The sequence below is a fragment of the Oryx dammah genome, unplaced genomic scaffold (assembly GCF_014754425.2).
Source record: "Oryx dammah isolate SB20612 unplaced genomic scaffold, SCBI_Odam_1.1 HiC_scaffold_2, whole genome shotgun sequence".
NCBI classification, from domain to species: Eukaryota; Metazoa; Chordata; class Mammalia; order Artiodactyla; family Bovidae; genus Oryx; species Oryx dammah.
The window spans coordinates 110,380,754-110,407,189 of NW_024070186.1; the positions used below are offsets into that span (position 1 = coordinate 110,380,754).

At 39.6% G+C, this 26,436-nt stretch overlaps 1 protein-coding gene and 1 pseudogene across 2 annotated transcripts in view; one reads left to right on the forward strand and one right to left on the reverse strand.

The window, feature by feature from the left end:
- Window positions 1-26,436, reverse strand: part of NXPE3 (neurexophilin and PC-esterase domain family member 3) — a 60,257-nt gene that overhangs the window by 24,263 nt on the left and 9,558 nt on the right. For both annotated transcript variants that reach the window (XM_040225565.1, XM_040225555.1), the window contains exon 3: window positions 1,110-1,864. In XM_040225565.1, the coding sequence (XP_040081499.1) occupies window positions 1,110-1,864 (755 nt within the window). The remainder of the gene's footprint in view (window positions 1-1,109; window positions 1,865-26,436) is intronic.
- On the forward strand, window positions 6,441-7,055 carry LOC120852166 (annotated as a pseudogene).

Below are 26,436 nucleotides of genomic sequence, written 5' to 3' on the forward strand. Positions count from 1 at the left end.
ACAGAGCATGCACACACGCACGCATATAATGCTGAAGAAAATGGAAATTTCACCTCATACTGGTTCTGTATACTTCCTTCTGCATATTATGCCATATACTGATCATTATACTGAAGAAGTTTCATACCTATGTTCAAAAATAGGAATATGTGCTCAATAATGCAAAAACTTCAGTAGCTATTAACTTGAAAAATACAATTTGTTGTGGTATTCCTGGTTTCCCATCAGTTCAGTTCAGTTCAGTAGTTCAGTCATGTCCAACTTTTTTTGACCCCATGGACTGCAGCACACCAGGCTTCCCTGTTCATCACCAACTCCTGGAACTTGCTCAAACTCATGTCCATTGAGTCGGTGATACCATCCAAACATCTCATCCTCTGTCATCCCTTTTTCCTCCTGCCTTCAATCTTCATGCTTATCATTAAATCAATCTAGCAATGTTACCATGTTCCTACCTTTTCCTATCAATAAATGTTTATATGATTTTAACAACTAATAATGTGACTCTTAAGACTTTTTTCAGTTTCTGAAACATGAAGCTAAAGCGTTAGCTTGACTGTAAGACCTCTAGTAGCCCTGTTCTTAGATAATTTTTTTATCTGTTCTGTGAATAAGTGATCTTGCTTATACAGCTACAGACATGCTATGTAGTTCTGAAGTAAAAGATGTTAAGGTAAAAGAACAAAAAGTTAAGGCATTTAATTTGAACTGAAATAAGCATGTGTGTGTGCATATTAGCTGCCCAGTCATGTCCGACTCTGCAATCCCATGGACTGTAGCCCGCCAGGCCCCTCTGTCCATGTGATTCTCCAGGCAAGAATACTGGAGTGGGTAGCCATTCTCTTCTCCAGGGGATCTTCCCAACCCAGGGATTGAATCCATGTTTCCTGCATTGCAGGCAGATTTCTTACTATCTGAGCCACCAAGGAAATCCCTGAAATAAACATACTAATCACAAAATATAAATCTTTATTTTCTTACCACCTCTCCTGAACTGGGCCAAGTTTGGAGAGATGTAAGAAGCACATAACCAAAATAAAGTCTCCTAAGTGGGACAAAGACAATGGAAAGGGACTCTTTAATCCCCACCTAGGACAAGGAGCACATACCTCTGGAAGAAAGCATTCTCTGTAGCAGTTAGGAGGCCCTTCAGGTATCCGCCTTTGAAATGGTTAATTCTGCTACTGCAAGGGAGCTTCTTTGGTTTGAAGCAGAACCAGGGTTCTCCAGTGTAGAGGTCTGTGAAGTTGCACAGGGGAAGACTCCCTGGAAGACACACGTTACACTCTGTAGTTTCAGAAATCCTCCCTGACCGGAAGAGGCTCTTGAAATAGACCCTATCTGGTTTCTTTTCCTGCAGGTACTGAAGAACTCGGATCCCTTCACTGGGGTGGACCAGAGATATGGACACTTTAACTTGACCTGGCCAGAGCAGAGTAAAAAAGACCTTGTAAAATCCATTGTGGTAGTCCACCACTCTGCCCACGGCCCCCGCGTGTAGCTTGGGGGAGTGGATTCTGGCCTGCAGGTAGTCTCCACCATATTTCTTGGGCTTTCTCTGAAAATCCTGCACATGAACCAGCACTTCTAGCTGGCTTCCCACCCTGAAGAAGGCTGCAGAGTTCAAGATGACAAAATAGCTGGAAGAAGGATCGGTGCTCTTCAAAAAGGGGACTGGGCCCATGTCAGGCTCCTGCCACTGCAGGGCAGCCAACAAGGAGTCCTCCTCCAGGCGCTCCCGGCTGGACAGAATCTGGCGCTCATAGCCGCAGTAAGGATTCCTGCTGATTCTTATCACCTGGGAAGAAACAAACTGTCCACCACTGTCTATGAATGTGGCTGAAGCGGTCTCACGGTCCAAGTACTGAAGAGAAAAACACAAGCAACAGAAATCATAGCTATGACAAATCTTCTTACGTCAACCAAATAAATCCCTGCTTCAGTTTAAGTTTTAATAAAACTTACTTGGAAAAAGAAAAAAAAGCTTTATTGGGATGACATTGTTTCAAAAAACCACAGCTCACCAATTTTATAAGGGTCTCACAGCAAATATCAGAGAAAAATCCCTTTGGTGCTTCCAGAAGGAGAAGGGGGAAAGGAATCATTCTGAAGTACAGTAGTTCTCTATCCTCAGGGGATATGTCCAAGACCCCCAGTGGATGCCTGAAACTGTGGGTAATACCAAACTCCATATATACTGCTTTTTCCTATACATATATACCTATGATAAAGTTTAATTTATAAATTAGGCACAGTAAAAGTGAGTAGCTATTCCCTTCTCCAGTAGATCTTCCCAACCCAGGGATTGAACCTGGGTCTTCCACCTTGCAGGCACATTCTTTACCATCTGAGTCCCTAGGGAAGCTCTAAACAACAATAACTAATAATAATAATAATAAAAGTAAATTATAAAACTAATAATTATAATAATTTGCTGTAATAACAGTTATATGAATGTGGTCTCTCTCGCTCTCAAAATATCTGATCATGGTGTCCTTGTCCGTCTTCTCATGATGAGGTAAAAGGTTAAAATGCCTATGTGATGAGATGAGGTGAGGTGAAGGACAAAAGCACTGTGATGCAGCGTCAGGCTACTACTGACCTGACGATAATAACGTCAGAAGGAGGACCATCTGCTTCAGGTGACCCTGTATTGAGCCACAATGATGTCAGTGGTTGAGGACCCTGGGTGGGAGAGAGCAGGATGGCGCAACAGCTGATCATGCAACTCAGGACAACGCACCGTTTCATATGGTAAGTTTGTTAATTTCTGGAATTTCTGCATTTAATATTTTCAGATTACAGTTAACCAGGGGTAACTGAACCACAGAAAGTGACACTGTGGATGGGGGCCTACTGGATGTCAGAGTATTCTATTCTTTTTTTTAAACAAGGCCTGCCCTCAAGAAAAACTATTTTACCAGAGCCTACCCTGCTGGAGTTTTACCAGAGCCCAACCAAACTGAGGTAAAGGACATACCCAACACCAGTCCATTCTAAACATTCTATCCAATTTAAGAGTTGCAGGGGTAGGACTAAGAAGCAGCTCTGACGTTCACAGACTCATTAAAGGGCTAAGGATCACAGGATTATAACATGCTTCACTTCCCCCACATTTCACCTCCACATCATGAAAAGTCTATTTACCAGAGTTCCTTTTAGGCAGTACCTCATGTCCAGCTTTCAGCAAAAAATTACAAGACGTAATAAACAGAAAAAAAAAAACACAGTTTGAAAACACAGATCAAGCATCAGAACCAGACTGAGAAATGGCAAGAATGTTGGAATAATCAGACCATTAATTTGAAACAACTATGATTAATATGTTAAGGGGCTCTAATAGAAAAAGAAACAATGTGCAAGAAATAATGGGCAATGTAAAGAAAGAGGTGAAAATTCCAAGAAGAGAAAAAAAAAAAAGCCAGACAGAGCAGTGAGGATTTTTAAGTAAGGAAACATACTCTAGCTGAAATTATAATTGGCAGACATTCTTACACATTTGTCCAAACTGATAGAATGTATAACATGAAGAGTGAATCCAAAAGATATTAAGAAGAGGTGGCAAGAATACACAGAAGAACTATACAAAAAAGATCTTCATGACCCAGATAATCATGATGGTGTGATCACTCACCTACAGCCAGACATCCTAGAATGCAAAGTCAAGTGGGCCTTAGGAAGCATCACTATGAACAAAGCTAGTGGAGGTGATGGAATTCCAGTTGAGCTATTTCAAATCCTAAAAGATGATGCTGTGAAAGTGCTGCACTCAATATGTCAGCAAATTTGGAAAACTCAGCAGTGGCCACAGGACTGGAAAAGGTCAGTTTTCATTCCAATCCCAAAGAAAGGCAATGGCAAAGAATGCTCAAACTACCACACAATTGCACTCATCTCACACACCAGTAAAGTAATGCTCAAAATTCTCCAAGCCAGGCTTCAACAGTACAGGAACTGTGAACTTCCAGATGTTCAAGCTGGATTTAGAAAAGGCAGAGGAACCAGAGATTAAATTGCCAACATCTGCTGGATCATTGACAAAGCAAAAGAATTCCAGAAAAACATACTTCTGCTTTACTGACTACACCAAGGCCTTTGACTGTGTGGATCACAACAAACTGTGGAAAATTCTTCAAGAGATGGAAATACCAGACCACCTGATCTGCCTCCTGAGAAATCTGTATGCAGGTCAGGAAGCAACAGTTAGAACTGGACATGGAACAGACTGGTTCCAAATTGGGAAAGGAGTATGTTAAGGCTGTATATTGTCACCCTGCTTATTTAACTTATATGCAGAGTACATCATGAGAAATGCTGGGCTGGATGAAACACAAGCTGGAATCAAGATTGCTGGGAGAAATATCAATAACCTCAGATATGCAGATGACACCACCCTTATGGCAGAAAGTGAAAAAGAACTAAAGAGCCTCTTGATGAAAGTGAAACAGAGAGGGAAAAAGTTGTCTTAAAACTCAACCTTCAGAAAACTAGGATCATGGCATCTGGCCCCATCACTTCATGGCAAATAGATGGGGAAGCAAGGGAAACAGTGTCAGACTATATTTTTTTGGGTTCAAAATCACTGAAGATGGTGACTGCAGCCATGAAACTCAAAGAGGCTTGCTCCTTAGAAGAAAAGTTATGACCAACCTAGACAGCATATTAAAAAGCAGAGACATTACTTTGCCAACAAAGGTCCACCTAGTCAAAACTATGGTTTTTCCAGTGGTCATGTATGGATGTGAGAGTTAGACTATAAAGAACACTGAGCACCAAAGAATTAGTGATTTTGAAGTGTGGTGTTGGAGAAGACTCTTGAGAGTCCCTTGGACTGCAAGGAGATCCAACCAGTCCATTCTAAAGGAGATCAGTCCTGGGTGTTCATCGGAGGGACTGATGTTGAAGCTGAAACTCCAATACTTTGGACACCTGATGAGAAGAACTGACTCATCTGAAAAGACCCTGATGCTGAGAAAGATTGAAGGCAGGAGGATAAGGGGATGACAGAGGATGAGATGGTTGGATGGTATCACCGACTCAGTGGACCTGAGTTTGAGTAAGCTCCAGGAGTTGGTGATGGACAGGGAGGCCTGGTGTGCTGCAGTCCATGGGGTCAGAGTCAAACATGGCTGAGCAACTGAACTGAACTGAAGAGTGAATCCTAAAGTAAACTATGGACCTTGGGTGATTATGATGTGTCAGTGTAGGTTCACCCTTGGTTAAAATTTTAAAAGAAGTGCCATTCCAGTGAGAGATGATAATAATAGGTGAGTAAAGTAAAAAAAATAAATTATATTAAAAAAAAATAAATAAATAAAATAAAATAAAATAAAAAAAGAGTTCACATGCCACAACCAAAGATCTGCGTGCTGTAACAAAGATGTGGCACAGTCAAATCAATAAAAAAAAATAAATAATAGGGGAGGCCATGCATACCCAAAAACAGGATGTATGGGAAGTACCTGTAATCTTCCTGCAGCCCCAAGAGTTGAATTTTCTTTTTTGTAATGCAAGTGTCTGACTTCAATTTTGATTGTCAAGACATTCACATGATGAGATATAAAGAGCCACAGTCTTCCCGTGCCCCCACGGCTTGTTTTAGGGATCTTGGTTGACTGAGACAAATGGCCCTTTGGGCCACTTGTTTTTCTCTTCCCATGCTTTAAATTCCCTATTCATGTTTTAAGTTCACTGATAAAGAATAAACCCATGAAACTCCAGGCACCCACCCTTGAGCCCAATAAAAACAACCTCAGGCCCATGCTCTCTCTCTTTTTCTCTACCATGACCTAGGTGTGTGGCCCCAGGCATACCATGTATCTTCCAGGACCTAAGAGTAATACACCTTCCTCCTTTTTCCCTACAGTTTCCTGATGGTTAATGCTGAGGGCATCCTGTAATCATAAGAGCCACAAGGGCCAGTTCAGTCACAACACTGGTTATTGATAGGCTGATCCAGATATAAAACACTCCCTCTCAACTTTGTTGTAAATATAAAACTTTTCTTTGAAAAATAGAAATTATAGAAATTCAAGGGAATTACCTGAATGTCCAATGGTCATGACTCCACACTTTCACTGCTGAAGGCCCTGGTTCAATCTAGTTGGGGAACTAAGATTCAAGAAGACACACAGCAAGGCCCTCCCCTCAATAAAAAAAAAAAAAAGAAAGAAAGAAAAGGACATACTGAAAAAAAAGAAAATAAATAAATCAAGATAGTAAAACCACTGTAACAGAAATGAAGGATGTCTTTGAAAGGCTCACTAGTAGAATGGACACAGCTAAGGAGAGAATCTGTGTATTTGAGGAAATGTCAATAGGAACTTCCAAAGCTAAAAAGCAAAGAGAAAAAAAAATTTTTTTTAATGAAAACAGAATATTCAAAAGCTGTGGAATATACCAAATAAGAATATCAAAAGGATCAGAAAAACATAACAGAAGAAATATTTGCAATAATAATGACTGAAAATTTCCCCAAATTAAAGTCAGACACCCTTTTGGATCCACTATCTGCCTTGGAACCGCCACCAAGATGCAGATTTTCATGAAGACCCTGACAGTGAAGACCATCACTCTTGAGGTCAAGCCCTCAGATACAATAGTAAATGTAAAGGCCAAGATCCAGGATAAGGAAGGAATTCTTCCTGACCACCAAAGACTGATCTTTGCTGGCAAGCAACTGGAAGATGGATGTGCTCTGTCTGACTACAACATTCAAAAGGAGCTCACTCTTCATCTTGTGTTGAGAATTTGTGGTAGCGCTAAGAAAGGAGGAAGTCTTAAACCACTCACAAGAAGAACAAGAGTAAGAGAAAGAAGGTTAAGCTGGCTGTTCTGAAATACTATAACGTGGATGAAAATGGCAAAATCAGTCACCTTCACTGGGAGTGTCCCTCAGATGAATGTGGTGCTGGAGTTTTTATGGCCAGTCATTTTGACAGACATTATGGTGGCAAATGTTGTCTGACCTACTGTTTCAACAAACCAGAAGACAAGTGATGGTATACTGGTTAATAAAGACATGAGCCAACATTTAAAAAAAAAAAAAAAGAAAAAGTGAGCTGCCAAACCAACGATCCAGAAAGCTCAGAGAACATAAAGCAGGATAAATACAAAATATAACTATATCCAGGCATTCTGCATTCAAACTGTAGAAAATCAAAGATAAAATATCTTGAAAGAAACCAAAAGGGAAAAAAAACCATCTTACTTTTAGCAAAGCAAATATAAGAATTACATGTAACTTCTCAGAAACCATACAAGCAAGAAGAGGATAGAGTGAAATACTTTACATATTGAAAGAAAAAAGTCATCAACGTAGAATTTTGTACCCAGAAAAATTATCCTTCAAAAGGGAAAGAGAAAGTCTTTCTCAGACAAACAAAAATTAAGAGAATCTGTTGCCAGTAGACTTGTCTAGCAAGAAATGTTAAAAGAAGGGCTTCAGAGATAAGGAAATTATATAGGTCAGAAATTCAGATCTACACAAAGAGGGAAAGAGCATCAGAGAAGGAATAACTGAAGGTAAAATAAAAAACTTCTATTTTCTTATTTTTAATTCTAACAGTTAACAATTTTGTTCAAAATAATAACAGCAACAGTGTATTTGACCATGTACACTTATACGTGTGTGTATGCATGTGTGCTTATTTACAAGTGAAATGAATGACAGCAATTATACAACGGACAAGAGGGAGGAATTAATAATATTTTATTATTAATCCAAAATCACTGCCAATGGTGACTACAACCATGAAATTAAAAGATGCTTACTCCTTGGAAGAAAAGTTATGACCAACCTAGATAGCATATTCAAAAGCAGAGACATTACTTTGACAACAAAGGTCCATCTAGTCAAGACTATGGTTTTTCCAGTGGTCATGTATGGATGTGAGAGCTGGACTGTGAAGAAAGCTGAGTGCCAAAGAATTGATGCTTTTGGACTGTGGTGCTGGAGAAGACTCTTGAGAGTCCCTTGGACTGCAAGGAGATCCAACCAGTCCATTCTAAAGGAGATCAGCCCTGGGATTTCTTTGGAAGGAATGATGCTTAAGCTGAAACTTGAGTACTTTGGCCACCTCACGTGAAGAGTTGACTCATTGGAAAAGACTCTGATGCTGGGAGGGATTGGAGGCAGGAGGAAAAGGGGACGACAGAGGATGAGATGGCTGGATGGCATCACCGACTCAATAGTCGTGAGTCTGAGTGAACTCTGGGAGTTGGTGATGGACAGGGAGGCCTGGGGTGCTGTGATTCATGGGGTCGAAAAGAGTCAGACATGACTGAGCGACTGAACTGAACTGAACTACCCATGAAGCAGTACAGTATTATTTGATAGTGGACCTGGACTAGTTATAAGTGCATATTGCAAACTCTAATGCAACCACTTAAAGTAAAATGAGAAGCGTTATTGACACACTAAGAAAGGAGACAGAATGGAATCTATACAATGCTAAATTAAAACCACAAAAGTCAGAAAAAGAGCTGAAGATAAAAACAGGAACAAATAAGAACAACGAAGAGAAAACAGTAAAAAGAAATATGACAGCTATTAATCCAACTATATCAATAATCAACTTAAACATCAATGATCTAAATACATCAACTAGAAGACAGAGATTGTCAGACTTAACTATATGTTGCTCTACAAGAAATCTACTTTAAATATAAAGACATATATAGATTAAAAGAAATGCCAGGGGCCAGCATGAGGAACTCCGCCCATGGCAAAGATCATGAGGAAGGAGGCTTGGTATATGCAAAGGCGTGATCAAGCCTCAGGAAACCCCCTGTTCCCGAGCATCTACCCCAAAACCAGAGTCTGTTTTATGTTCTCCCCCATAACCAGAAGGAGTTAACTTGCAGCTCCAAGGCAATAAAAATTCCTGGGCATGGCAAGAGTGTTTCAGCTCCTCTGAAGGTTATCTAGCCCGCCTGTATAGGTTCGTCCAGCCACATGTGATTGTTTACAGCCTCCCAACCTGAGAGGCACAAGATGTTTTAGACTTACTAAAGGCAAATTCTTTTGGGGAGTTAGAAATTATTAGTATAGTGGGTTGGTTAGGAATTATATTGGTGAAGGGTTTTTCATTTGTTGTGCCAATAATTGCTGCTAATTCCCTGCCCCGGGTGGGACAAGGATGTCTCAGGTCAAACCTCTCTGCTGACAGACTAGCTTGTGTGACAGGATTATCCATACTCCTGCCACTATGCACATGATTGTTTACTACCTCTCAACCATAAACAGCACAGAGAGTTTTGGAGTATTTTGAGAGTCTTAATTAGCATAGGGCTTTTCTCATTGTTGAGTCAATGATTGCCACCAGGCCTCCATATCCTTGGGCACCTGGGAATATATTAATCAATGTATTTGGAATATAGAAAAGGAAATATAGTAGTTTCTGATGTTAGCAATATTAGACTTTTTGAGTTAATGGATTTTCTCTTTTGTAATAGATCACTGTGCTTTGTTATAAATCACTGTGTCCTTGCCATGTAAAAATGTAACTTTATCACTATCTTAAGACTAGATAGATCTTAAGGGGAACATTGGTGAAAGGAGTTTCATTTGTTGGGCTGATGTTTGCTGCTAAATCTCCATATTCCCTGCCCTTATAATGAATATAACTAGCATATAGGAGAAATAAGCATTAACCTTTAAGTATATAGGAGAAATAAGTATTAACCTTTAAGATTAATCATGTTAACCTTGGGTTAAATAAATTCCTTTCTTGATTGTAGCTCACTACACCCTCACCCTATAGGAATGTAACTTTATTTGGAGGGTGGTACCTGGTTTAAGAAAAAACACCCTTGGAAAAAATAAGTTTTTTGGTTATCAGAAAGAAAGGATCATAAAATGTCAGCAGGTCTCACTCATGGCCAGATGATGTAATATCCCTAAAACCTTTTTTTATACATTTATGTGAAGCACCTGATTTTGATAAAGGTCAGGACTGCTGGCCCCCACGTGACTCTGTATTCATCCCTATATGTTACAAAAGGTATATAAGCAAACCCAAAAATAAAGAAATCGGATCAGTTTCCAGAAAGACTGATTCCCCCATGTCGCTTCTTTCTTGCTCCCGTTTTTCTGGCTGAATTCCCATCTGGAGCATGGATGCTATTCCATGTAATCCAAGTTATTCAGCCTCTTTTTCTCCACTAATCTTCCTACTACACTATCCATTTCTAATCTCTCTATATATCTGTAATTAAATATGTATTTTTCCAAGGATGCCGATGCCGTCCCCACCTTCGAATTCCCTGGATCCACCGGCAAAGACCACTGGCTGGACTCCAGCAAAGAAAGTTGATGGATAAGGATATGCCATGCTAGCACTAATCGAAAGAGATCAGAATATTAACCTCAGAGTAGAGTTCAGAACAAGGAAAGTCAGAGATAAACAAGGGTATTACAGAGTCTTCCTTGGTGATACAGTGGGTAAAAATCTGCCTGCTAACGCAGCGAGCGGATCAATCCCTGATCCAGGAAGATTCCACATGCCATAGAATAACTAAAGCCTGTGTACCACTACTACTTGAAAGCCATATGCCTAGAGCCTGTGCTCCACAAAAGAAGCTACCAGTGAGAAGCCTGCACACAGAAATGAAGAGTAGGTCCTGCTCACCACAATTAGAGAAAGCTCACACACAGCAATAAAGACCCAGTGCAACCAAAAAATAAATTAAAAAAAAAAAAGAAGGGTAATTTACATAATAATAGAAAGGTCAATTCTCCAAGAAGACATAACAATCTTTAACATGTTGTACCTAACAAGAGAAAGTCAAAATATGTAGGGTAAACACTAACAGAACTGAAAGAAAAAATTGATGAATTCAAAGTTGTAATTAAAGATTTCAACACCCCACTATCAGAAATGTATAGATCAGGGACTTCCCTGGTGGTTCAGTGGTTAAGACTCTGCACTTCCACTGCAGGGAACATGGGTTCCATCTCCTGGTTGGAGAACTAAGAACCCACATGCCACAGAGCATGAGCAAAAACACAAACAAAAAATAGGAATGGACAGAGCCAATAAGCGGAAAGTCAGTAAAGGCTTAGTTGAACTCAACAGATATGATGGACATCTGTAAACCACTTATCCAACAACAGAAGACACATTCTTTTCAAGCTCACATGAAACATTCAGCAAAATAGATCATATTCTGGGCCTATAAAATATACTATAAAAAAACTGAGAAGAATAGAAATCATACAATGTCTGCCTTCAGACTACAATGGGATTAAACAAGAAAGATGGAATTGATAACAGAAGGATAGCTGGAAAATTCCAAAATACCTGGAGATTAAACAACACATTTCTAAATAACACAAGGGTCAAAGAAGAAACATCAATAAAAAATTAAAACCTTTTTAACTAAAATAAAATGAAAAAACAACTTTTCAATATTTGTGGATGCATTGAAAGTAGGCCTTAGAGGGAAATTTACAGCACTGAATACATATTATTAGAAATGAAGATCTAAAATCAATCACTTAAACATCCACCTTAGGAAGCTAGAAAAGCAAATCAACTCCAAAGTAAGCAGAAGAAAAGAAATTATGAATTAGGGTAGAAATCAATGAAACTGAAAACAGGTAATCAGTAGAGAAAAGACAATGAGACCAAAAGCCAGTTTCTTGAAAAGATCAATAAAATTGACAAGCCTGAAGTAAGGCTAAGGAAAAAAGTCAGGACACAAATCATTATTATCAGACATGAAAGAAGAGACGTTAACTAAAGCTCCCATACACATTAGAAGGATAATCAAGTAATACTATAAACAACTCTACACTCACAAATTTGATAACTGAGATGAAATGGACTAGTTCCTTGAAAGACAATCTGCTCAAATTCATGCAAGAAGAAACAGATCATCGGAACAGGCTTATAATCTCTAAAAAAGAAATTGGATCAATAATTAATGACCTTTCAAAATAGACACCGCCAGGCCCAGGTGGGGTTCACTGATAAATTCCATCAAATATTTAAGAAAGAAATTGTAGCCATTCTCTACAGTCCCGGTCAGAATACAGAAGCAGGGGGAGTACTTCCTAACTCTTTTCAGTGTTACCCTAACACAAAACCTAGACAAAGACGCTGTAAGAAAACTACAAATTTCCTCATACACATAGATGCAAAATCATCAACAAAATATTAACAAATAAAATCCAACAATATGTACAATGAATTATACACCATGACCAAATATAATTTATCCCAAGTATACATGAAAGTACTTTAATAGAACTCCAGTGCTTCCTAAAGACCATGATTTACACTCTCTTTTTGAAATGGTTCTTAATCTTCACTTTGGCCTTCCTGCATAGAAGACAAGACCTTAAAAGCACTTCAGTCTTTTCTAGCTTGGACATTAATTGTTCTTTATATTGTGACATTTTGCTCTACATACTGTACAATACAATGGCTTTCTAATATTTTATATCTCAAAATTTTATACTCTGTCTCTAAAATTCAGATGTTTAAACTGTTTTATTATTAGTGAACAGATCTGCCTGTTTAACAGCAAAGTTTTATACCCAAAAAAAGACCTCATATTAGAGCTTTGTAAAATTTCAGAGGTAAAGAAAAAAGTTCTTCTGTCTTCCAGAAAGAACAACATTACCAATTAAAAAAAAAACTTTTAAATTAAAAAAAAAAATTAGATTGGCATTAGCCTTGTCTTTTACCCCACAGGACACTAGAAGACAGTGGAGCAAAGTTGTAAGGTTCTAAGGGAAAAGGATTTTGAATATAGCATTCTAAACCCAAATATAAATCAAAGAAGAAGGCAAAAGAAAGACCATTTCAGACATGGAAGCTTAGTTTCCATGTGCCCTTTCAGAAAAACATTATTTGAAGATTTAATCCAGTAAATTGGAAAGAAAAATCCAAGGAAGTGAAAGACATGAGCCAAGAATTTAATGGAAAGCAAACTCAGAACAACAGCTGGGCAATAGGTCAAGACAATAATCAGTGAACACTGAAACAGGAGGATAGAGGGCTGGGAGGGGGAAAAACATGCCTTGAAGAAGCAAATGGATTCAACAAATTATATGAAGGAAGATCCTCATGATATGCTATAGAAGGTGGTATTTTCTCTCATCAGGAAAAAAAAAAAGGCAATTAGCATTCCAGAAAAAGCAAGAAGAGGTATAAGAAAGTCATGGTTAAAAGATAAAGCAAATTAAAATGCAGCATGATTAAGCAATTGATGTACTGTGTAAAAAGGATCCATTTGACCTTGATGCTTGGGACATTCTCCATCAAGAGATAAAGGTTTGGTTTCAAAGGATCATGTTCTATACTCAGTAACATTTACATGATCATAATAATGCTGTATTTGTTTTAAGAATAAGAATCAATCCATAAAGAGTGTATGTTATCCTTAATTATAGTTAGAGCAATAAAACTAAAGATTATAAAGCCTGATGATGCAAAAGTAATATGATAGCTGCTGCTAAGTCGCTTCAGTCGTGTCCCACTCTGTGCGACCCCATGGATGGCAGCCCACTAGGCTCCTCTGTCCCTGGGATTCTTCAGGCAAGAATACTGGAAATGGATTGCCATTTCCTTCTCCAATGCATGAAAGTGAAAAGTGAATGGGAAGTCACTCAGTCGTGCCCAACTCTTAGTGACCCCATGGACTACAGCCTACCTACCAGCCTCCTCCGTCCCTGGAATTTTCCAGGCAAGAGTGCTGGAGTGGGGTGCCATTGCCTTCTCTGAATACGATAGCTAACAGAAGTCAAATGTAACATAATGTAGAAGTGCTCCTCTTCTTCACTTAAAGGAGGAAATTAAGATGTACTATCTAACACTATTCGGGAAAGAAAAGGCCTAAGTACATTATTTAATACACAGAAAAAATATATATTTTATAAATTTTAGAAAGAGAGTGACAGAAAGTGTGAGTCAGCAGAAGACCTCATCTTTCATTATCTTTAACAGGGACAGCAACATCAACCAACAGCTACTAAGCACCTAAGTGCCAGACACTCTTTTCTAAAGACTTATCTTTTAATACAATGTTTAAATTATCCCATGAGGTAAGACTTATTATTAGGCCATCTGATAGACAAGGAAACTGAAGCAAAGAATGGCTTGATAATTTGCCCAAGGTCACACAGGTTATAAACAGCAAACCTGGACTAGAACCCAAGCAATCTGACTGCAGTCTGTGTTTCTATTTAACCACCCACGCTGCACTGCCTGATGTGGAAAGGCCAGCAGGTAGTGTAAAGCTGACAAATCAAGATATAACTATGCAGTGTGTAATCAGTGCTAACCACCCACACAATTACAAACAAGCAGTTACATCCAAGAAATTACACTGACTCTGAAGACCAGGGAGGAATTTCAATTATGTACTTAAGTACTTATGTACTCCCTATTCTTTCGAGTGTTTTATACTTTTCATTAATTATTTTCCTAATAAATAGAAGGTGGTTGAACAAGTGGACAGGGAAAATAATTATGTACCTCCAATATTGTGATTTATAAAGAATATACATTTGGTCTTCATCTACAGTTCCTGGCTCACAGCCCCCAAAATCCTTAGAATTTTAATGATAAGAGAAATGGGAACATCTTTTGCTATAATATTTGGTTTTGTGTCCTCAGTTCCTAAAAACACTTTAGAGTCATAAAAGGGAAATGTGTGTCCTGTTACTCCTAATGAGTCCCTTTCCATCACAACTGGGCTCATGTTACTGAGGTGGCTTTTGGAAAATACCTCAGGATGGGAACTGGTTGTCAGAACTGACTGTGATAAGAGGGTTGGAACTTTCAGTTCCACCCTGGACCTCCAGTAGAGGGAGTGTGGCTGGAGGATGAATCAGTCACAAATGAATCAAACATGCCTATGGAAGAAAGCTTCACAAAAACCCAAAAGGATGGGGTCTGGAGAGCTTCCAGGTTGGTGAATACTTGGAGATTCAAGGAGAATGGCACATTCAGACCAAGATGGCACCTTTATGCCCTTCCCATACACCATGCCCTGTATATCTCTTCCTCTGGCTGTTTCTGAATTACAGTTTTTAATAACAGACCAGAAATCTTTTTCTATTCTATTTTTAAGTTTAATTGAGGTATAATTCACATACCATACAATTCACCTATTTAAGTGAACAATTCATGAAATTTTGTATATTCATAACTTGGACAGCCATCACCACAGTTATAGTATTTTCATACCCCCAAAAGAAACTCTGTTCACATTAGTGGTCAATCCACATTTTCACAAACCTATTCTCCCAACCTAGTCCTAGGTAACTACTCATCTACTTTAATAGACCAGTAATCCTGTAAGTAAAATGTTTCTCAGAAACTGGTCAACCACATGTAAAAGAATGAAACTAGAACACTTTCTAGCACCATACACAAAAATAAACTCAAAATGGATTAAAGACCTAAATGTAAGACCAGAAACAATAAACTCTTAGAGGAAAATATAGGCAGAACACTCTCTGACATAAATCACAGCAAGATCCTCTATGACCCACCTCCCAGAGTAATGGAAATAAAAACAAAAATAAATAAATGGGACCTTATTAAACTTAAAAGTTTTTGCACAATGAAGGAAACTACAAGCAAGGTGAAAACGCAGCCTTCAGAATGGGAAAAAATAACAGGAAACAAAACAACTAGCAAAGAATTAATTTTCAAAATATACAAGCAGTTCATGCAGCTCAGTACTAGAAAAACGAACAACCCAATCAAAAAGTGGGCCAAAGAACTAAACAGACATTTCTCCAAAGAAGATATACAGATGGCTAATAAACACATGAAAAGATGCTCAACATCACTGATTACTAGAGAAATGCAAATCAAAACCACAAAGAGTATCATCTCACGCCAGTCAGAATGGCTACCATCAAAAAGTCTACAAACAATAAATGCTGAAGGGGATGTGGAGAAAAGGGAACCCTCTTACACTTCTGGTGGAAATGCAAACTGGTACAGACATTATAAACAACAGTGTGGAGATTCCTTAAAAAACTGGAAATAGAACTGCCATTTGACCCAGCAATCCCACTGCTGGGCATACACACCGAGGAAATCAGAATTGAAAGAGATGTATGCACCCCAATGTTCAGTGCAGCACAGTTTACAATAGCCAGGACATGGAAGCAACCTAGATGTTCATCGGCAAATGAATGGATAAGCATGTTTTGGTACGTATATCCAATGGAATATTACTCAGCTATAAAAAAAGAATGGATTTGAGTCAGTTCTAATGAGGTGGATGAAACTGGAGCCTATTATACAGATGAAGTAAGTCAAAAAGAGAAACACCAATACAGTATATTAATGCATATATAAGCAATTTAGAAAGATGGGTAACAATGATTCTATATGTGAGACAGCAAAAGAGACACAGATGTAAAGAACAGACTTTTGGACTATGTGGGAGAAGGGGTTGGTGGGATGATTTGAGAGAATAGCATTGAAACATGTATATTACCATATGTAAAATAGACGACCAGTGCAATGAAGCGATGCATGAAGCAGGGCACTCAACGCTGGTGCTCTAGGACAACCCAGAGGGGTGGGGTGGGGAAGAAGGTGGGAGGGGGGTTCAGGATGGGGAAACACGTGTGCACCTGCGGGTGATTCATGTCGATGTGTGGCAAAACCACCACAATACTGTAATGAAATTATCCTCCAATTAAAATTAATTAATTTTAAAAAATGTTTCTCAGATTTCTGTGACCTGCTCTAGTAAAATTAACTGAAGCCAAGGCAGGAGTCACTGGAATTTCTAGTCTACAGCTAGTCATTTAGAAGCACAGGCGACCACCTAGACTGGTGACTGGCATCTTAAGTAGGGGGTGGAGGGGGAGTCTTGTAGGACTAAGACCTTAACATGAGGGATTTGATGCTATCTTCAGATAGTGCTGATACCAAACCAAACGTGGGCCCGCTCGCCTGCTCACAGTAAAGCCAATCTACTGCCATGAGATTGTGGAGAAGGAAAATGCAGTGTTTATTGTAAGGCGCCAGACTAGGAGTCCAGGGAAGCTAATACTCAGACACCCCAACTCCCAGATGGATTTCAGGGAAGAATTTTTAAAGGCAAAGTGGGGGAAGGGAGTCACAGGGTATGTTATCAGCTCATACAAAATTCTCTGCTTGGTTGATGGTGTGATAGCAGGGTGGTGTCACAGAGGCTAACATTATCAATCTTCAGGCTCCAGTAAGCCCATGGTCATCAAATAGTTAACTTCTTCCATTTGGTGGGGGTTTTAAGCAATCTGTAAAACAACTCAGGAATGCCTATCAAATTGTTATACATGTTATCCATGTATTTCAGGGAGGAACTAAAAATTCTTTGACTGCCATGTGGCTGATTTACTGTTTAAACTGTTATCAGTTCTCCTGGCCCAGCAGTTACTTCTATCACTATGTGTTCACATCCTTTCAATCATTAATTCTTAGGTCAGACTTTTGCAACTCATGCAAGGCCTGGAAGACTACAACTTTTCTGCAAACACGAAGTAGGCAGAGGACATGAGATGTCCAGGAAGGCCCCACGGGGTCCTGCTAAGTTATAGTGTCAGAACTGATTAGAACTATAGGTCATGCTGCTGGTGTCCAAGAGTTGCCTCGTGTACCCTACACACATTGGAAACTGGGTGCAGAACCTTTTTAGTACCTAACCCAGGAAACTGCTTCTTACATTATGCAATAAGTTAAATTGCAAGAGAAAACAGGAAAACAAAATCAAAAATTACTCTCAACCTATTACCCATTACAAAGCACTCAAACAAGCCCTCAGGCTCCCCATCTGTGCCAAACCACTTCAAAATGCTATGCAAGGTCAACATAATCTCAAACAAGGTAAAAATAATCTCAAAATATAGAAGGGTTTTTAATGATGTTCTTGGATTCTGTACTTTTTCTCTTTTATTCTACATGTACATGCAGATACTCTCAACTGGAAGAATTTCATTAGGCTCTTTCATTTCAAAAGAATACACAGTATTATTTGTTTATTAAAAAGGATAATAATGACTTTGAAAATGTTTCCCTAGCAGAGTTGATATCAGCATCCTGACATGGCATAAGACATTCCTCCATTTGTGGTCCCCCTTTTTAACAACAAATGTGGCACCCACCCAAAAACAAAATTGCCTCTGTGGGAATTGTGGGATCCAGCACCACAAGCGCAGGGCCCTAGGTGCAGTCTCGCCCATGTGCGTATCTAGTAACAGGCAGATAAACCTCGGTGCTATCAGCACAGCCAGCGAACCTGTCCCAGTCCCTCTTGGCCACAGTCAGGGAGAACCTAGAGAGTGGTGACCCAGGAAAATACCAATGGATGAGAAAGAATCTGTAGAAATTCAGCCTTCCCAAGGAGAAATTCCAGAAAGAAAGAAAAAATACAAGTTTGGATGAAACTGAGAGGGTAAGAGGAACTTTGCCAGCACTGCCCCTCCCCACCATAACAAGCCTAAGGCTATAGCACCCAGTAGCGTCCTCATCCAAGAGGGATGAGGAGAGTGACCAGTTATTGCCCACTGACCCCCGCTGTGAGAGAAACCCATTTAATTCAGCAGCTCCCCGAGTACTAAAGGGGGACATCCATGACCCCAGGGAGGGAGGGGTTCAGGAAAGAGGCAGGTAAGAACATTAAAGGTCACTGAAGGGACACAGTTCCTGCTAAGTGTGCTCAGGACTTTGGCAGGAAGTCCGCCCACAAGCCTAATGCCTCACCCAACAATCTTGCAACAGAGCCCACAGGCACCCCCAATCCCCTGTGTGCTAAACCCACACCTCCGCACACTCTAGAGCCAGCAGCTCCTTGTGTATGCTGCCAAATGAGGCAGCAAGTGAGACTCTGCTAAACAGAACACTATCAGAAAAACAGACCAGTTTCTCTGAGCAAGAGAGAAATACAAATTTAAGCTATCCTGCCTCTTTCTGGAAAACAAAAGGTTAACAGTGGCTAGCCTGGTGGGTCTTAAGAAAAGCTTAAGAATTGTGTCACAAGAAGCAAGATGTGGAAAGCAAGTGTACCCATGTGAGGGCAAGCAAAATACAGAGCTAAAACAGGACTGATGAACATTTTACCCCATCTGAAGGGAACCAGCAGCAGATGTCTGCTACTTCAAGCGTGAAAGCAGCAATGCAAATGTACAAGGAATGTAAGGAATCAAGGAAACACGTCATCACAAAAAGGTAACAATCATCCTCCAATAACCATGCTCAAAGGCACAGAATTTAGCCTTTGATAAAGAATTCAAAATAGCTGGGCTTCCCTGGTGGCTCAGTGGAGTCTGCCTGCCGATGCAGGAGATGCAGGTTTGATCCCTGATCCGGAAGATCCCACATGCCGCAGGGCAACTAAGCCCTTGCACTACAACTTCTGAGCCTGCGCTCTATAGAGCCCAGGAGCTACAACTACTGAAATCTGCACGCCAAGAGCAGGTGCTCCGCAACAAGGGAAGTCCCTGCAACGAGAAGCTCATGCACCACAACTAAAGAGTGGCCCCACTCTCCCCGACTAGAGAAAAGCTCTTACAGCAACAAAGACCAGCACAGCCAAGAGTAAATAAATAAAATAAAATAAAATAAAGAATTCAAAATGGCTGTTCAGGGAAACTCAATGGGCTATATTACAACAAAGACCAAAAAAATACATGAATAAAGTCAGAAATTTACGGAGAAAGAAATCATAAGAAGCAAATGGAAATTCTGGAGCTGAAAAATTCAATGAATAAAATGAAAAATGCAATAAGAGATCAAATGGAAGACTGAATAAGGGAACAGGAACTCTGAAATAGCCCAATTAGAAGAGAACACAAGAGAAAAAGGAATGAAAAAGAGCATAGAAAGCCTACATGTTCTATGGGATGCCACCATGTGTACAAATATTAGAATAATCATGGTTTGAGAGAGGGAAAAGGGGGTCAGAGATTATTTAAAGAAACAATAGTTGAGAACTTCCCAAACCTAGGGATATACTTGGACAACCAAACTCAAAAATCTAATAGATCACCCTATTATCTCTATGCAAAAAGATCTTCTCCAAGACACATTATAGTGAAACTGTCAAAAAACAAGTATAAAAAGAAAATCCTAAAAAAGCAGCCAAAGGAAAAAATATTGTAGTCTATAAAAGAATGCCTATTTGGCTCTCAGTGAATTTCTAAACCGAAACCTGGGTTTGATTCCTGCTTGGGGAACTAAGATCCCGTAAGGCAGTGTGGTGGGGGTAGTGGGTGTGAATGGAATCAAGGGTTTTTAATAAAAACTGAACTCATAACAACATAGAATAGAATGGTGACTACCAGAAGCTAGGGAATGGGGAAATTGGGTAGATATTGTTTAAGGGTACAAACTTGCAACAGGTATATAAATAAATCCTGGACATGGAAGGCACAGCATAGTGACTATAGTCAACAAAACTGTATTACGGTATCACTATAATTAGGTTTATGTAATAAACTTCAAAGCTGCTAGGAGACAAGATATTAACTATTCTCAACCTAAAAGAAATGGTAAAAAAAAAAAAAGAAAAAAGAAATGGTAATTAAGTGACATGAAAGAAGTGCTAGCTAACACTGTAGTGATAATCATATTGCAATATACAAATGTATCAAATCAACACATTGCACACCTTAAACTTATACAGCATTATATGTAAAATTATATCTCAAGTTTTAAAATTGCAGGTCTTTTATTCTTTTTTAATTTATTTATTTTAATTGGAGGCTAATTACTTTACAATATTGTAGTGGTTTTTGCCATACATTGACATGAATCAGCTACAGGTGTGGCTGTCCCAACTCTCCCCTCTGCCCTTCTACTTCCCTCCCCATCCCATCCCTCTGGGTTGTCCCAAAGCACCGGTTTTGAGTGCCCTGTTTCATGCATTGAACCTGGACTAGCAATCTATTTCACATATGATAATAAACATGTTTCAGTGCTATTCTCTCAAACCATCCCACCCTTGCCTTCTTCCACAGAGTCCAAAAGTCTGTTCTTTATATCTGTGTCTCTTTTGCGGTCTCCCATATAGGGTCATCATTACCATCTTTCTAAATTCCAGATATATGCTTTAATATACTGTATTGGTGTTTTTCCTTCTGACTTACTTCACTCCGTATAATTGGCTCCAGTTTCATTCACCTCATTAGAACTGATTCAAATGCATTCTTTTTAATAGTTGAGTAATATTCCATTGTGTATATGTACCAGAGCTTTCTTATCCATTCGTCTGACAATTATATCTCAACTTTTTAAAAACAGGAAAAGGTCCCTTACCTTTTGATTATCTTTTAGGAAATATTCCAGCCTTCCTCTCCTTTTTAGTTCTTGTGAGGCTATGACAAAACACTAAGGCCCAAACCATGTGCTATGTGCTCACAACACACCCCCTTCTCCTCTGTTTTTCCTCTTTTCCTCTCCCACAGTCACTCTTGTTGCTTGGGCAGCCACAAGCTACCAGTTCAAGACCAGAAAAATGACCCATGCAGCCCAATCCAAGAATCACCATACACTTGGTGCTACTCACCTGAAATGTGAAAGTCTTAGTCACTCAGTCATGTACAACTCTTGTGACCTCACGGACTGTAGCCTGCCAGGCTCCTCTGTCCATAGGATTCTCAAGGCAAGAATACTGGAGTGGGTTGCCATTTCCTTCTCCCCTGACCCAGGGATCACAACTGGGTCTCCTGCATTGCAGGCAGACTCCTTACTGTCTGAGCCACCAGGGAAGCCCAAGTCACCTGGATTCTACTTAAAAAGAGGGACTTCTCTGGTGGTCCAGAGGCTAAGACTCCAAGCTCCCAATGCAGGGGAGGTCAGATTCAATCCCTCATCGGGGAACTAGATCCCACAGACTACAACTAAAGATACCACATGCCGCAGCGAAGACTGAAGATCCCTCAAGCCTCAACCACGACCCAGTGCAGCCAAAATGGATGAATACAAAAGAATGCGGAAAAGGTCAATTTGCTTAACTTTCCAATGATAACTCTATTTTAGGTCAGTGACAAGGACAACTTCAAGGTCTACCATATTTTAAAATTCACAGCCCAGAGGAAAAACCAGCAGTCATTCCTGGAGCCACTGTAAGGTGTGGACTGGAGTGAACCCGATGCTTGCCCATCCCACATTCGTTTCACTGCTATTTACTGACTTGTCAGTTCAGGGCCTGACTGTTCAAAGGATAATCCCAAGTGACTGATTCAGGAATGGGCCTGTGACCCAGTTGTATTCTATGAAAAGCTGCTGCAGGATTGAGGGATGCATGCACCCAAATCCAGACATCACCAGTACTCTGGGAACAGCTCTCTGATTTCACTTGCCAATGAAAAAAATTGTATCTCAACCTGGACGTGTGTAAGAAAGCAACTACCTGCTGCTGTGTAGCAACGTAAAATCCAGCCATGAAAGTGGATGCCAAAGATAATGCATGAAGGAAGGCGCAGCTGAGAGACTTACAGAGAAATGGAGCCGAAACTATGCCCAACCTACCTCCTGACTTCTATTCTAAATGAATATTATTCCTTAATATCAAAACCAGATTGAATCAGCTTTCTTTACTTGCAGCCAAAAGCCCTAAAACACTGGCATTGTTTTCATAATCAGAAAACATATATATTTAAAATATCAATAAGTAAGGAAAAAACAAATAAATACTGGCAATGCTCAATAAGAGTTTATCAGAAAAATAACAAGGAATTCTCCCTACAACCGTCTGCTAGATATCAAAACATATACTTCCTTCTCATATATGATATGAAAGGATGGTTTCTACCTATATCACTCTAATATCCACTCTAATATCTAATATTCAGGTAGATTATTATATCTACCTATCATATCATATCTACCTTTCTGCCAGGAGAGCATGGTTTCTACCTACATCACTCTAATATCTAATATCCAGGTAGATTATCATATCTACCTATCATACCATATCTACCTTCCTGCCACTCTCTTATAAAGACACACATGATTATATTGGGCCCACCCAAATAATCCTGAATAATATCCCTACCTCAAGATCCTTAACTTCAACTTATCTGCAAAGTTCCTTTTATTAGACAACATATTCATAGGTTCTGGAAATTCAAACACTGACATCTTTGGGGGCCTTATTCAGCCTACCATTTATACCAATGTGACATTCAGAGACTTTTAGAAATTCAGAAATCTGTGAATTTACTATAGTAGTTGTTCTATTCAAAATCATCTAACTAGAGGGGTTTTTCTTGCTTGTGGATTTCATTTGTTCCTTTACTTATATAACTAAATTTGACCATATCTTAGGAAATGTGGGGATTGTGTTGTGATACACCTGAGATGGAGCAGACAAGAAGTCTTAGGATTTGCATTTTTCAAAAGCCCCATGAATTATTTTTAATATATTCAACTTTCATTCAATAAATATTTATTAATGTTTCAGAAGTTGAAGAGTTTAAAGTATCTAATCACATCTTATGTTGGAAAAATAAGTAAAAATGTAATAGTTGTGACAAAGGAAATATTTCTTTCTTAAATTGCAAAACACTCCACATATACAATATAAAGAAGACTCACTTGAGAGTGAGACACAAAAACAAAAACATGAAGGAGACCTGTTACCAATGGAAAGATTATTTGCTGCATTCAGTGTTTGTTTGTTTCATTTATCTTAACCAGCTCTGAATGTGGCACATTTGAAAATGCTTTTTCTCCCCTCATCACTGTCATGGCTAATTTTCTTATGTGCTGTTTTTAATTAAAATTGAGTCTGTACTTTTTAGAAAATGCTCAGATGCTCTAATTGCAAGCAAAGTACAGTCACAATCGGAAGCCTAGGATGGACCAGGGATTAAGGGATGGCAGATGGCCAAGGTTCAAGCCTTTCCCACACCCCTACCCTGCACCCCAGGCTTCTTTAACTATTAATGTCACAGGAATAAACTGAATGGTTTAAAAGTCATGACAATATTCTCAGTCTGGACAAGATGACATCTTTAGACAAGGCAAAGTGTTTCACCACACTCCACAAAAAGATCTGTTTATATAATTTTTAATATCAAAACTGTCCTACACCATTTCTTACCTGCCACCTCCCTTCTCCATTATTGTTTGGTTTGTGTTCAAGTAGACAGTTGGAGCTGTTAGTGGACATTCTCCAAAGTTTCTAAGAACCACAGCAGGACTATTAAGAGGGTTTCTAACAATAATTCCTAATATTCCTTCCTGACTGCAGTAACATTAATGATGTGGATTATGGCGTACCCATGGAGTAGGAAAGGGCAACCCATTCCAGTATTCTTGCCTGGAAAATTCCATGGACAAAGAAGCCCGGCGGGTTGCAGCTCATGGGGTCACAGAGAGTCGGACAGGCCTGAGCACCCACGAATGAATGGCTTACCCTCTCAAGTCTCTCCTTCTCCCTTTTCCTACCTCCCAGCCATCCTAGACCTTCTAGACGTACACAACCATCTTCTCTATTCTTACACCCACACTGCTGAATGCAGTAAAATACATACCCTCACAAAACCAATGCAGATAAGCACCACACACACGTGATCTGGAAAGTCACTGTCCCTCTATCATCCTGCAGGATAAAGCTCCATCCCCCACTCCCATTCTTTCAAGCCCATCTGTACCAGTCTTCTGGGCACCACCTTCCTCCCACCTTTCACCTCCCGTCTAGACAAGAACTCCCTCAATGTCTCACCTTCCAGCAGTAAATGTATCCACATTACCACCCATTATGACAATTTTCCCTCTTACGTGAGAGGAAGGAGCACACCTCCCCCTACATAACTAATAATAAAATGATAACAAGAACGCACACTATGAAACGTGCCCCTCATCCTACATCATTATGTGCTCCGTCTGTGCTCTAGGTCCCATCCTCTCCAGCTCTCCTTTGTCCATTAAACCTTCTTTCCAGCTTCTCTATCAAGTCTTTCCCTTCAGTTTCAAGTCTCCCAGACTTCTGCTTGCAACCAAGACAGAGAAATGGTGAGATTTACTCTTTACCTGAAACAGTGGTTCTCCAGACACAGCACGTTAGATAACAAAAGAAATGATGCCTGAAAGATGCGAAATGAAGGAAATGATTCCTATGATTGATTGCCCTTTGCTGACAACCTGAAAGATGGGAAATACAGAAAATGATTCCTGTGAGCATTTGCCCTCTGCTGACAGCCTTGAGAGCGTCTCCAGGCTGCAGCAATAGCACAGAACCCAACAGGAGCCTGGTGAACCCCCTAAATTGAGGAGATGGAGCTGAGAGTCTTAAAGCCGATTAGAATCCATAGGACAGTAACAGGAAAAGAGAGCTGCACACAAAGAGAACTCAGGAGATTTGCAGAGAGTCCTAAATAAGTATTCAGCAGAGTACTAAAGAACATATGTATGTAAGCAAACTCCTAGAGGCTGGGGAAAAAACACCTGAAAGGATAAAAGAGAACAGTATAACCCAAACTCCCACAGGGCTGGGATGTTGGACAAACAGTCAGTCCACAGCAAAATCCAAAGAGCAAAGAGATACCAGAATTAACTTGGACCTGTCACCTCAGAAGTACCACAAGCCAACAAAATTAAAAGAACAGCATCATTTTAGATAGGAAATATTCCATAAATTTCAGTGATATGTGAGTTCATGAAGGGCATTTTTCAGCAGAGAAGGGGAAAGGGACTATTACTAAATACCTTTCCATAATATGTGGTCCCCGCCTTGAGAGCCACACACAGTCTTTATAACATTCACCATGAACTCCTTCCCCTGAAAATCTCCTTCAGTTTTTTGCCAGGAGTTAGATGAAAGGTCCCCTCCTTGAAAGGCTTTCTTTCATCATTCTAAAGCTACTGAACTGTAGTGTTGGAGAAGGCTACTGAGAGTCCCTTGGACTGCAAGAAGATTAACCCAGTCAATCCTAAAGGAAACCAATTCTGAATATTCATTGCAAGGACTGATGCTGAAGCTAAAGCTCCAATACTTTGGCCATCTGATGTGAAGAGCCGACTCATTAGAAAAGACCTTGATGCTGGGAAAGATTGAAGGCAGGAGGAGGGGATGACAGAGGATGAGATGGTTGGATTGCATCAATGACTCAATGGACATGAGTTTAAGCAAGCTCTGGGAGATGCTGAAGGACAGAGAAGCCTGGCATGCTGCAGTCCACGGGGTCACAAAGAGTGGGCCACGACTGAGCAACTGAACAACAACACAGTAACCCACTTTCTTTATCCTACAATACTTCTCACAATTTCTAATTATCATTTATTATTATATTTTATGCTTACTTATAACTCACATTTTCTCCCATGCACATTTAGAATATGAACTCCATAGTGAAGAAATCACTGCACCCTTGGTGACTAGCACAGTATATAACCACTGAAGGCACTCAAATACTTACCAAATAAATGAAAACAAGAACTGTGACCAGGGTTAGTTTCCCGATGATCAATA